This window comes from Panthera pardus, unplaced genomic scaffold, assembly GCF_024362965.1.
Source record: "Panthera pardus isolate Hobbes unplaced genomic scaffold, ASM2436296v1 HiC_scaffold_6, whole genome shotgun sequence".
NCBI lineage: Eukaryota > Metazoa > Chordata > Mammalia > Carnivora > Felidae > Panthera > Panthera pardus.
The window spans coordinates 5,254,929-5,267,584 of record NW_026526991.1 but is presented as its reverse complement, the minus strand read 5'-3'; the positions used below and the strand labels follow the sequence as shown (position 1 = coordinate 5,267,584).

Sequence of the window (12,656 nt, the reverse complement as noted above, 5' to 3'; positions counted from 1 at the left end):
AGCGGTGTGGGCCGTCTCCGGAGTCCGCCCAGCGAGCTGGTACAACGGGGTCAAACCTGCCACACCCCTGAGGGCGGGGCATCGCGGCCCTGGAGCCTCATTGGCTGGGGCGGGGGGCGACCCAGCCCGGGGCGGGGCAGGTGCACGGGGCGGGGCAGGTGCACGTAGGGCGGGGCCCCGGCTCCCGCCACAGCTTTTCCTCGGAGCAACCCGTCCTCTCCACCGCTGACTGTCCCCGTGCGGCGCCCTGGCCCGTCTCCGTCCCGACCCCAGCCCGGCGGCCCCGACCGCCATGCACTGCTACGAGGAGGAGGGCAGCTGGGACCTGTCCTTCTCGGGCGCCGGCTTCCTGGGGCTCTACCACGTGGGTGTGACCAGCTGCCTCAGGGAGCGCGCCCCGCACCTCCTCCGGGGCGCCCGCCGCTTCTACGGCTCCTCGTCCGGGGCGCTCAACGCCATCAGCATCATCTCCGGCCAGACCGTCGGTGCGCGGGGGACGGCGCGGGCGAGGAGCGCGGCGGGACGCTGGCTCCACGCGGGATGGAGGGCGTCGAGAGGGGCGTTTCGGGGCCTCGTGCCGGGCGCTGGGGCCTGCGCCCTTTGCATCCAGCACGCTCCCATCTAAGCCTTATGAGAACCCTGAGGACTCGGGGCTGTGGTTACTCTTGTTTCGCAGAGGACCGAGCAGAGCTGGGGATCCTGCTCCCGAGATCAAAAGGTGGACGGAGCATTTGAACGCAGGGCTGGGCACAGAAAATCTGAGATGGAGAGGGGGAGACACCCGGGAAGGAGGTCAAGTCTTTGGGACGGACGTGGGCAGACCCCCTGGGTGGCTGAGGACCCTCTCCTCCTGTCCCCCGCACCCGCAGATTTCTGCTGCTCCCATTTACTGGGCATGGTCAAGCATGTGGAGCGCCTCAGCCTGGGTATCTTCCACCCTGCCTTCGCGCCCATCGAGGACATCAGACAGCAGCTGCAGGACTTACTGCCCACCGACATTCATGTCCTGGCCTCCCAGCGGCTGGGCATCTCGCTGACCCGCTGGCCCGATGGCCACAACATCATAGTCACCGACTTCGCGACCCGCAGGGAAGTCATCCAGGTGAGGGCAGGGGTGGGACCCGGGCCCTGGAGACAGGGCACTGGGCCCCATCTCCTACCAGGGACTTTCAGGTGCTTTCCAGGGGCAGAAACTCCTTGGGGGTGGGGTGACCTTAGGCTTGGGTTTGTTTACAAACAAGACAGTGGAGGTGCAGAGAGGCGCCACAGGGTGAGTGCGGAGTGCCCGTACTCCCGGCTTGCTTTGGGAAGGCCCCATGGCTGCACTCAGAGAAGGGGATGGCTGGGGAGGGGGCAAAGTCAGGCTGCTGTGCTCAGGGCCCCTGAACGGGCTGCTTTGCCAGAGGCGTGCCTGCCCACGATGGAAGAGGAAACAATCCAGTATTGTTACAAAACAAGAGGTTGTGACAGAGAGCCACAGGCTGTGGGGGTGTTCAGGCAGGCTCAGTAGGGGTTGGGTCCCCGGGAGAGCTCAGGCAGGTAGGGAGGCAGGCCCCTACCCTGGAGGGCCTCAGCTCCCCCATCGCAGCTCTGCCTTCCCTTCCTGTTAGGGTCTGTGCCTTCCACCCAGACTGGGAGCCCTAATGCAGAACCTGCTTCACCTTGCTGACCCCAGCCCCCAGCCCCCAGCCCCCAGCATGGGGACTGTTTCTGAGTCTGTGCCTCTGTGCTGATTGGAATTCGTCATGTGTACAAGAGAAGGGCCAGTCCCTTGCTGTGTCTTGATGTCCACTGGCTCTTGAGGAAGCCGGCTAGGGACCCTAAAGGGTGTCCCAATGTCTTTGCCTGGATGGCACATAGCACAGGACCTGGCACGTAATAGGTACTCAGTAAACATTAGCGGCTGTCACTGTTATCTGTGCGAACAAGGCTCCCACTTGCATTTCCAACTGGTTAGGGACAGGATGCCTTCTGCTTTTCCCAGAGAGGGTTGGAGGCATATTTCCAAGGAGACCTCGAGACAAGGTTCCATGCTTGATGAGTTTGGTAAAAGCTCTACATCAGTGTTTCTCAACCAGGGGTGATTCCTTTGCCTCCCCATCCCACCCCCCAGTGACATCTGGCAACGTTGGAGGCGTTTTTGGTTATCACAGCTCTGTGTGGGGGGCACAAAGTACTGACACTTAGTGGGTAGAGGCCAAGGATGCTGCTAAATATCCCACGGTGTTCAGGACAGCCCCCTCCCACCCCATCTCCCACTCACAAGGCAGAATTCTCGAGCCCCCAATGTCAATATGTTAAGCATCGTTTTCACTGCAGGATTTGTCAGAGCCTCTGCTGGGAAGGGCACAGAAAATCTGAGATGGAGAGGGGGAGGCACCCGGGAAGCAGGTCAAGTCTTTGGGACGGACGTGGGCAGACCCCCTGGGTGGCTGAGGACCCTCTCCTCCTGCTGCTCCCATTTCCTGGGCATGGTCCTGGGCATGGGAAGAGTGGACAGGGTTTCCCAAGTGGGTAAAGAAGTCAGGGTTTCTTCTTCTTTTTTAAATGTTTATTTATTTATTTTACGAGAGAGGGAGAAAATTCCAAGCAGGCTCTATGCCGTCAGCTCAGGGACTGACTTGGGGCTCCAACTCATGAACCGTGAGATCGTGACCTGAGCCAAAATCAAGAGTCAGATGCTTAACTGACTGAGCCACCCAGGCGCCCCTTTTAACGTTATTTATTTTTTTATTTTTTTTAATTTTTTTTAATTTTTATTTTTTTTGGGACAGAGAGAGACAGAGCATGAACGGGGAGGGGCAGAGAGAGAGGGAGACACAGAATCCGAAACAGGCTCCAGGCTCCGAACTGTCAGCACAGAGCCCGATGCGGGGCTCGAACTCACGGACCACGAGATCGTGACCTGGCTGAAGTCGGACGCTTAACCGACTGCGCCACCCAGGCGCCCCTAACGTTATTTATTTATTGAGAGAGAACTGAGAGAGAGAGAGAGAGAGAGAGAGAGAGAGAGAAACAAAGAACATGAGTGGGGGAGGGGCAGAGACAGAATCCCAAGCAGGCTTTGCACTGTCATTGTGGAGTCCGATGCGGGGCTCAAACTCACGAACCGCCATGAGATCACGACCTGAGCTGAAACCAAGAGTCTTAGGCTTAACCGGAAGTCAGGGTTTCTTATTTGAGATGCCTCTGGCTGAATCGGTGTTCAGGGAGCACACCGTGGGAGGCGTATCTAGATTGCTGGTGGAGAGTTCCCGCCCACTGGGTGAAGGGGAAGTGGGTACTTGGTGCCTCTGTTTGTCCTTGGGGGAAAGGGAAGTCCCAGCAGCGAGGGTGGGTGTCATGACAGGCTTGCCTTCAAGTACCTTCTTGACCTTGAGAACACAGCTGGGACGTGACACCTCCCTGGGCCTCATTTCCCTTCCCTGAGCACAGGCTGCTCTGCCCCGAGCAGGTTCTGAGCACCAGGAGTGTGAACAATTGTGTTTCCACTTACTGGTTTTCCCAGGCTCTGGTCTGTGCTTTATACATTCCTTTCTACTGTGGGACGATCCCCCCCGAATTCAGAGGGGAGGTAAGTGCACTTGGGGGGCTTAATGACTGAGTCCCCGCCCCGTGCTCTGGGTGGCCCAGTGTTCCTAGCGCTGACAGCCGTGTGGGGGGAGGGAACCCGTGCTTCTTGAGCACCTGCTGTGGGCCAGCCCTCCACCCCAGATTCCCTGCTCCAGGGGGGCGGTGCTCAGAACATCCTGGGCTCCGGTGGACGCAGTGGCTCCGGGGCAGCTGGAGGTCACCGGCCACAGCCCATTTCTGGCCGGTGGCTCCATGGCGGTATGGGAAGAGGGCAGGCATCCTGAGCAGGCAGCCCACCCGAATTGCAGCGATACTTTGACGGGGGCCTGAGCAACAACCTGCCCTTCGCGGACTCTCCCTCCACCATCACCGTGTCCCCTTTCCACGGGACAGTGGACATCTGCCCCCAGAGCACCTCGGCCAGCATTCACGAGCTGAACACCTTCAATGCGAGTTTCCAGATATCCACCAAGAACTTCTTCCTGGGGTTTGCCTCCCTCATAGCCCCCAGCCCTGAGGTAGGTCTGGCCCCGGCACCCGCCTGGAAGGTGTAAGAGGCTTGGCCATGATCAAGGGTCCTCTGAGTCAGACTGTGTCCCCACACCCTCCCCGCCACCTCGGGGAAGTTAGGATACACGTCCCGAGTCTTACGTCCGAACCCTTGAACCCACAACTCGGGGCTCAGGTGGTGCCCATACTCTCCTGCCCCTGCCCGAGCAAGTCTTGAGTTGGGACTGGGCCCATATCAAGGCATGCTAAGGCCAACTCTCCCGAGCTTGGGGTTGAGCCAGGCCTCTGCGGATACTTCCCTGGGTCAGGCTCTGTGAGAAGGTACTGTTATCTCCTTTCTCAGGGGAGGACACCAAGGCTCAGAGAGGTTAGGCAACCTGTTCAGAGTCACACAGCCCAGAAGCAGCAAAGCCAGGTTCCAAATCCTCAGCTAGCCCAGACCCGTGCTCTGAACCGCCACCACCCTAGACTGGGGCCAGATTGACCATCCCTGTGGAGGCGAGGCAGAAACACAGACAAAGGTGGACAATAGACTTACATTTCCTGCTTTTTTTCCCCCCGGTATTTTGGGAAAATGGGGAATTTGACAGCAAATGGTTTATCCCCATAACACACCCAACCGTGCCTTGGCCCTCCCCGATTCCTTCAGACGTGTTTTGGTTCTGTCGTGTTTTATTTTGTTTTGTTTTTTACTTTAAGTAAACTCTGTGCCACGCCAGGGGCTCGAACTCAGCCCCGAGATCAAGAGCCACACGCTCTACTGACTGAGCCAGCCAGGCACCTCGGTTCGGTCGTGTTTTATAATCTATGACACAAGTTCATGTTCCCTTCCTCTCATCTCCCCTATACCTGTGGGGTGGGCAAAAAATCTCAGCCCCATCTTACAGTCAAGGAAAAGCTGAGGCTCTCAGAAAGGTGGCGTGGCCATTCCAAGGCCCCATAGCGTGGGAAGGTGGAGCTCCCTTCTGGCCCGATAGGTGCCTTTTCCCCACTAGGGGAGCTCCGATTGAGACAGGCAGGTGTGGGCCCCCAGTTTCCTCTGCCGTCTCAGGCTGGTTCTGGAAATAAACACCAAAGGACCATGCGTTGACCAACAGGGAACCAGACGATGTCCCAAGCATCCTGACCTGGGCCAAGTTATCCCATTTTCCAGAGGAGGGAACTAAGACCAGAGAGAGGAGAGTCTGGAGCAGGAGCCCCTCCCTTCCCGCCAGGGAGTCTTAGAGGAGGGAGGTGACACGGGGTCATGGGGAGGGAAGCAGCTCGAACAGATCGCAGATCTTCAACTGGAAGCAGTCCCCGCCCAGCAGTGGGGGCCTTGAACCCTGCTGAGGGGCCTCTTGGGAGCGTGGGCTGGGCAGGGATTGCTTCCGGTTGAAGACGGGTCTCTGGCCTACGAACTGCCAGCTCGAGGGGCGGGTCCGGGCCTTCCTCATCCCACCCTGACCTGTGTGTTGGCAGATGATAGCTGACAATTGCAGACAAGGCTACTTGGATGCCCTCAGGTTCCTGGAGAGACGCGGTAGGTGGCCGGGCATCCTGCTTCCCCGGGGTCCCAAGCGGATCTTGCTTTCCAGGTGTTTGAGTTTTTCAGGACCTCAGCTCACTTATTCTCTTCCTCAGCATCTACTCTGTGCCTGGCCTGAGCTGGATGCTGGGGACCCAGAGAGGATCACACATGTGCCCTGCTCTTGAACTGTTCTTAGTCCGGGGCGGGGGAACAGACCAAGAGAGAGACGTCTCCCCACGGAGATGGAGGGATGCTCACGCCTACGGTGTCAGAGGGGACACTGACCCAGCCTGGGGGGTGGGCAAGGAGGGCTTCTCGGAGGCGGCGGCAACAGATAAGCTGGGTTTTGACTAGTTATGAAAAATACGGAAAGGTTGGAGACAGAAAGGAAGAGGGCCCTGAGGAACAGGGCCCAGCACCGTCAGTGAACACAGCTCAGTTTGGCTGCAGGAGTGTGTGTGTGTGTGTGTGTGTGTGTTCCTGCGGGAGGGGTGGGCCAGAGAGGTCTTCCCAGTTGGAGAGCTCGATTGTCCTCCCACAGGGCACTGCTCTTCTTTTTTTTTTTTTTTTTTTTAATGTTTATTTTATTTTTGAGACAGAGACAGAGCATGAACGGGGGAGGGGCAGAGAGAGAGGGAGACACAGAATCGGAAGCAGGCTCCAGGCTCTGAGCTGTCGGCACAGAGCCCGACACGGGGCTCGAACTCATGGCCTGTGAGATCATGACCCGAGCCGAAGTCAGATGCTTCACTGACTGAGCCACCCAGGCGCCCCAAGAGCACTGCTCTTCAAAGGGGTAGTTCTGAGATTTGAGCCCAGGCTGTCCGGCTCCAGAACCCAAGTCCTTTACCCTCCACACTACAGCCTCAAACACACAGCAGCAGGAAGAATCTGCTGAGCACTTAAAATGTGCCCAGATCTGGGCTTGAGCTTTAGGTATTTGTCTCGTTCAATTCTCAGAACAACCCCATAAAGCCGACTGGAATTTTCTCCTTTGTCAAAGGGGGAAACCGAAGCGCTGAGCACCTAGACCACATAGCTAGCAGGTGTTGGCATTAGGATTTGAACCTCGGACCGGTTCGTCATGGTCTGGGATCTGATTAACCACTAGAAAGTGCACGGGAAACGGAGCAGAGAAGGGCCAGGGGAGAGCAGGAAGAGGTCGTTCAGGGTGAGCCGCGGGTCCGTTCGGCAGCGAGCAGGTCCCCAGAGCTGGGTTTGGGGATTGAGAGGTGCAGGTGGCGTGGAGGGCCAGGGGAGTCACTGTCGCCAGGGAGCTCCAGATGTGCTGACCTGTCGTGTCCCTCTTCTCTGCTGACCCAGGACTTACCAAGGAACCAGTGCTTTGCATGCTGGTGTCTAAGGAGCCCCCAGCCCCCGCGAATGGGACCCAGGACACCGACCATGACGGTGGCCAGAAGGGGGGCCTGTCTGTCAACTGGTCAGTGCCCAACGTGCTGGTCAAGGACGTGCCCGACTTCGAGCGGCTCTCACCAGAGCTGGAGGCTGGTACTGCCCTTCCTTCATGCCCTTGCTCACCTACCCCGTGCCCTGCGCACAGGGGCCTGGGGGCAGGGACCCCACCCTGAAGGGCCTCGCGGCCTGGAAGAGGACAGGACTCATTTACTGAGCGTCTCCCGAGTGCCAAGTGTGATGCGAAGGCCTTTTTACCTGTTGTGTCACTCACTCCGCTCCACAACCGTGCGCCCTGGTGTTTTTCTTACCCCATTCCACTGATGAGGAAACTGAAGCTCAGAGAGGGGTTGGGAGATTCACACCCAAATCCGTGCCTCAGAAAGCCAGGTCTTTGCCCACTGCCCAGGGAAGCGCGGGAAGTCCTGAGGGACCTAAGAGTCACACACAGAGGGTTCTGGACTCTCCGCACATGATGATGACTCATCTCACCCTCCCAACAATACCACGAGGATGGCACTGAATTGTCCCCGCTGCACAGAGAGGTTAAGTGACTTGTCCAAAGTCATACAGCTAACAAACTGCCAGAGCAGCGAACCATTCTGCCGTGAACCATTTAGTCTGCTGTCCTGCTTAGTGGCCCCAAAGTCACAACTGCCACAACAGCAGAGTCCAGGCATGTGTAATGGTGGCGGGGATGTGGGTTTGAACAGCGTCTAAGTGAGACTTGAAAGGAGGCGTGGTGGCCAGGCAAAAGGGGGCAGACGAGTGGCCAGGCAGAAGGTACAGCATGTGCAAATGTCCTGGGTTTGGTGGGGGCAGCTGGAGGCCCCTGTGGCCACAGCATTGTGGTTGAGGGGCAGGGGAGCAGAGGCTGGGAGGGTCAGGCAGGTGGCTTTGAATCTGCAGGAGGAGAGAGATGGGGAGCCACTGCAGGGGTGGGGGGTGCTTACAGAGGGCACCCCCTCCTTTTCAGAGTTGAGTACTTCTCTGAACTCTAGATCCTGTGTTCACTGCACCTAGCTGGGGTGGGACAGGCTACGGGTGGGGGTGGGGAGGCTGGAAGCAGAGACGATGGTGCTTGAGGTCAGAGCAAGGACAATGCGGGTGGGCGAGGGGACGCAGCCTCCTCCTGCGCCGGAGACCAGACGGGCGTGCGGAAACGGGTCTGGATCTGTGCTGAGCCCCTGAGGTCCAAGCTTGGAGCTCTGGAACCGAGGCAGCATCCCTGCCGCCACGTGGGGGCACCAGAGAGCCGCCTCCGGGATGGGGCGTCACAGCCAGCACGCCCCTGGGACTGAGCTGGCCAAGCCTTGAGGGACATTCCCTAATCCTCTCCTGCCTGCCTGGGAGGGAGATCCTTTTCAGAGGACGTAGCCTCCGCTCAGGGAAGGGAAGGGACCCGTCCTGGGACACGCGGCAGGTAAACGAGCAGCTGGGTCTTTGTGCCGTGCTGTCTGTGACCCCTCCAAGTGGCCGTCTCTAGACGGCAACAGCCAGACTCAAGGACGGAGGCCGAGCCATGGTCCGAAGGCTGGGATTTGGGCCCTGGCTCTAGCTGTGCCCTGGCCAGGATGCCAGTCCTTTCCACCCTGGTCAGTTCAAGGGATGAGGGACTTGGGAAATGGCGTTTGTTGTTCCCAGGGCTGCTGCTGTTAATAACACTGACGGGTGCGGGCACTCGTCCCTTCCTGGGGTGGGGGCCGCGACAGACTTTGCAGAGGGGTGGCAGAGATGGAAAGAGCTCGGGGAGCCCGGCAGGCCTTGGGTCCACCCTGGCCCTGCCTCTTCCTGGGATGGTCTTTGGGCAAGTCACTTCTCCACTCTGAACCTCAGTCTCCTCATCCGGGACCGGGGCACGCCCTGCCAACACCAGGGACACTGATGCGAGAGCACGACCTGAGTGCCGCGCCCCCTGCCGGCTCCTGGGAGGGGCTTGATCAGGCGTGCCGGTTTTTTTTTTTTTTTCCCCTCTGCAGATGGGGGGCGGGGGGCAGGCGCAGTTTGCAGACTGTGTGAGGTGGACAGGGGTTCAGGCCACCTTCCCTAAGGGTGATGGTGGAGGGGGGGCTGGCTGGAGGGCTGGCTGGTCACGCCACGGCTTCTCTCGTAGCACTGAAGAAAGCATGTATGAGGGACACCAGCCCCTGGGCCCAATTCTGTCGGTCAGGGCCCGGGCGGGCCCTGACCTACTTCCTACTGCCCTGGACGCTACCCTTCGAGTATGTTTACTTCCGGAGCAGAAGGTGAGGCCCAGCCAGGGCTCCTGGGAGGGGCCTGGCTTGTCCCGGATTGTGGCGGAGACCAGTGCCCATGGCGGGAGGGGCAGCCGGCGCGCTGGGTGGGCGGGGCCTGGCTGGCCTCCCCTGCTGCTCGATCTTGGTCACACAGCCCAGAAGAGTCTCGGTGGTCTCCCCCTGCGAGACGGGACCACTGGGGAGATGGTGTAGCAGCTGTGACCGACCGATCAGAAATGGGACCCCCGGGTCAGCACCTTGGCCGCTCGCCTGTCTCTAGGCCCTTCGGCCCTTTGCTCTACCTGTTAGAGCCTCAGAGAAAATGCGCTATGTCTGGGGAAATAACTCCAGGGGGGTCTGGCTCAGATTAGCTGTGTGGCCTGGGACAGGTCTCTTGACCTCTCTGGGCCTCAGTTCCTTTTGTGTAAAACAAAGCCCATGGAGTGCCTGGGTGGCATCCAACTTCGGCTCAGGTCATGATCTCACGGCTTGTGGGTTCAGGCCCCGCGTCGGGTTCTGTCCCGACAGCTCGGAGCCTGGAGCCTGCTTCGGATTCTGTGTCTCCCTCTCTCTCTGCCCCTTTCTGTTCATTCTCTCTCTCTCTCTCTCTCTCTCTCTCAAAAATAAACATAAAAAACAAAAAAAAAAGACAAAACAAAAAACACCAAGGTCCTTCCAGGACAGACTGGTTGTGGTTAAGCCCTCACTAACCATTTTAACTTTGCTGGTTAATGAATCACTCTGCATTTTTGGTTTATTCATTCCACCAGTAGTTATTGAGGGCCTGGCCAGGGCTTGGCTGGGGATAGGGAGGCAGCCCTGACTCAGATCTAGCCCCTGACCCTGTGGAGCTCACAGCCCATGAACCATCACACCTCTGTGCAATCACACCTCTGTCCAGAGATACCTAGAGAGGTCTATACTGGCTGTGTTTCCTAAAAGAGGTCTACACTGCCTGTGAACTGAGACAGCTCACACTAGGGGCAATCTGGCCAGGGAAGGCTGCCTGAGGGAAGTAACTTTTGAGTCATAATCTGAAGGATGGGTCCACCAGGCAAAGAGGGAAGGGCAAAGCATTCAGACGGACGGAACAACATATGCAAAGGTCCTGGGGCAGAAGGCAGAGGAAGTAAGGCTCTTTGGAGGCCAGTGTGGCTGGAACCAAAAGGTAGGGTGCTGTACAAGACGGGGCTGGTGGTGAGGTGGTGTGGCAGTGGCTGGCAGGGGCTAGACATGCGGGGCTCTATAGCCAAGGGAGGACTGTGGTTTTCATCCTAACAGTGGTGGGAACACAGTGAAGGGTTTCAGTAGGGAAGTGTCATGGGGACAACTGCATTTAAAAAAAATTCTTTATTCTCTAAGAGGTCTATGACAATGGGCCACTGGATCAGCCCTGATGCTGAAATTGCCAGTGGCCCAAAGCCGGGAGAGAGCTTTCTGCTGACTCAGATTCTCCCCGTGCTGAGCTGTTAGGTTGAAACCACAGGCTGAAGTCAAAAAGGATCAAAGCAAAGTCTAACCTTTTCAGCCAAAAACAAAAAACAAAAGTCCAGATACGGGCACTGATGGGAAAACTTGTTCAGACCACAGGGAAGTTCTTCCTTAGCGTTCTCTGTAACCTACATGCGCATGCAGGTTGCAATAATAGAGGCAGAAGGTCCAGAACAAGGGAGGTGATGGTCTAGCTTATGTTTTGCTTCTCATACGACACCCTGTGGAGCGCCAGTTCAAGGCCCTGGTTTAGAAGCTCTGCTAAAGGCGACACGTTGGGAGTGAGGCCCTGCAGTGTCCCGTGAGTCTGGGAAGGTGCCCGGCCAGGCACGCTCTCAGCCATAATTGGATGAGCTGGCCCTCTGCTGACCCGGCACATGGGGAGCCACGGGAGGGTTTGGGCTATGATCAGATGTATGTTTCAGGAAAGTCACTGGTGCTAAGAGGAGAGTGGATGGAGGGCTGTGGAGGAAGGAGAGCGGGTCTGGGGAGGAGAGGGTGGGGCAGAGATATGAAGGAGGTTAGGGACTCTAGGCCAGGTGACGGTCTTTAGGCGGGTGAGGAAACTGAGGCCCGGAGAGGTTCCCTGACCTGCCCAGGGCACACAGCTGATGAGCAGGGGGGCCGGGCCACAACCCCGAGCCAGCCTGACCCCAGAGCCCGCCCTTTCCCGCTTGGGCTTCCCGTGGAGTCGCTACCCGGCTCTGTGGCGGGGCCGATACCGCGGGGGCTTCTCACCCCCTATTTCACTTCCTTTGGGCCTGGGGCCTCGGGTGCAGGGAGGCACCCGGCTCTGCCCCGGCCCGCGGGGAGGGGGGGCTCTGCTGGGCCGCACGCTCGGGCTCAGGTGTTTGCTGCCCTTTCCTCCAGGCTGGTGGCATGGCTTCCGGATGTGCCGGCCGACTTGTGGTGGATACAGGGTGAGCTGCAGAGCTTGGGCCTCCAGATCTGCTCCAGGTCGAAGGACCAGCTCCGCAGGCTGTTCAGGTGAGGTTGGCGGACGGGCCTGGGGCGGAGGGGGAGCCGCGTCCCTGGCGGAGAAAGGCTGTTTGTCTGGATCCCGGACAAGCAGGGTGGCACACGTTCCGCGTCCTTCTCCCCGTGCTCCCGCACAGTCCCTGGCGCCTGTGTTCGGTCACCGCCGTGGGTCAGACCTGTGCTGGGCCTGGCTGGAGGAGCTGACCGGCCACACCGGTCAGCCTGCCGGACCTGCTCACAGAGGCAGGGTCCAGGCTCGCGGGCCGAGTGGCTTCCCCTGCTCTGCCAGATCCCAGCCAGCCCTTCCGACAGCCTTCCAGATGTCCCTCCAGGTCCTGTGCGGGGTCTGGGCTGCTGTCTCTCAGCCTGCCTCCCTACTGGCTGGAGACCCTGATGTCCTCCTATCCCACCCGACAGACACTTGTTGGGCCATGCCAGGAACCCCAGTGTGGCCGGAATGAGGGGCTCGGGGCCTTCCTCATGGCAGGATCTGGGGGCAGAGGGACTTCACTGGATGCGAGGGCTGCCCCCACCCCCATGGCTTCCCCCTGCCCTTCGTCCAGCCCCAGGCTCTAAAAGCTTGCATTCACCGCCTTCTGCTTCCTCCGCAGCCTGCCGGTCACCAGCCCCCTCCAGCCTGCCAGCCCCCTCCAGCCTGGGGCACCTCCTCCTGTGGACCCGGCCAAGGAGCCCAGACCTCCCCATCAGGCCTGAGGGGCACAAAGAGAGCCAGACCAGTGACTGGCCTCCCCTGGCCCTTGCCCTGGCCCTGATCCTGTGCCCACATCTGCCTCCAGTCCTTGAGTCCTGACTCGTCTCCCAGAGCTTAGAGCCCAACCCTCGGCCCAGGGCCAGCACTGGAATTGTCTGCTGAGTGGACGATGGAGGGGACAGCCTCCCTTTCCTCTCAGACTCTTGTCCCTGACTGGGTGGGTGGGGTGACC

At 59.1% G+C, this 12,656-nt stretch overlaps 1 protein-coding gene across 1 annotated transcript; it reads left to right on the top strand.

The window, feature by feature from the left end:
• Window positions 1–227: 227 nt before the first annotated feature.
• PNPLA5 (patatin like phospholipase domain containing 5) lies at window positions 228–12,426 on the top strand. Its single transcript, XM_053894779.1, has 9 exons — window positions 228–485; window positions 870–1,102; window positions 3,509–3,574; window positions 3,882–4,091; window positions 5,545–5,605; window positions 6,917–7,102; window positions 9,120–9,252; window positions 11,605–11,721; window positions 12,324–12,426. The coding sequence occupies exons 1-9, from the start codon at window positions 293–295 to the stop codon at window positions 12,424–12,426; spliced, it is 1,302 nt and encodes a 433-aa protein (XP_053750754.1). The 5' UTR covers window positions 228–292.
• The last annotated feature ends 230 nt before the right edge of the window (window positions 12,427–12,656 follow it).

Excerpts from the sequence above, each read along its gene's own strand:
- PNPLA5 (XM_053894779.1), top strand. The coding sequence starts at position 293 with ATGCACTGCTACGAGGAGGAGGGCAGCTGGGACCTGTCCTTCTCGGGC. Across the intron at positions 486-869 it reads CATCTCCGGCCAGACCGTCG|ATTTCTGCTGCTCCCATTTA; the intron begins GTGCGCGGGGGA and ends CCGCACCCGCAG. Across the intron at positions 4,092-5,544 it reads TCATAGCCCCCAGCCCTGAG|ATGATAGCTGACAATTGCAG; the intron begins GTAGGTCTGGCC and ends GTGTGTTGGCAG.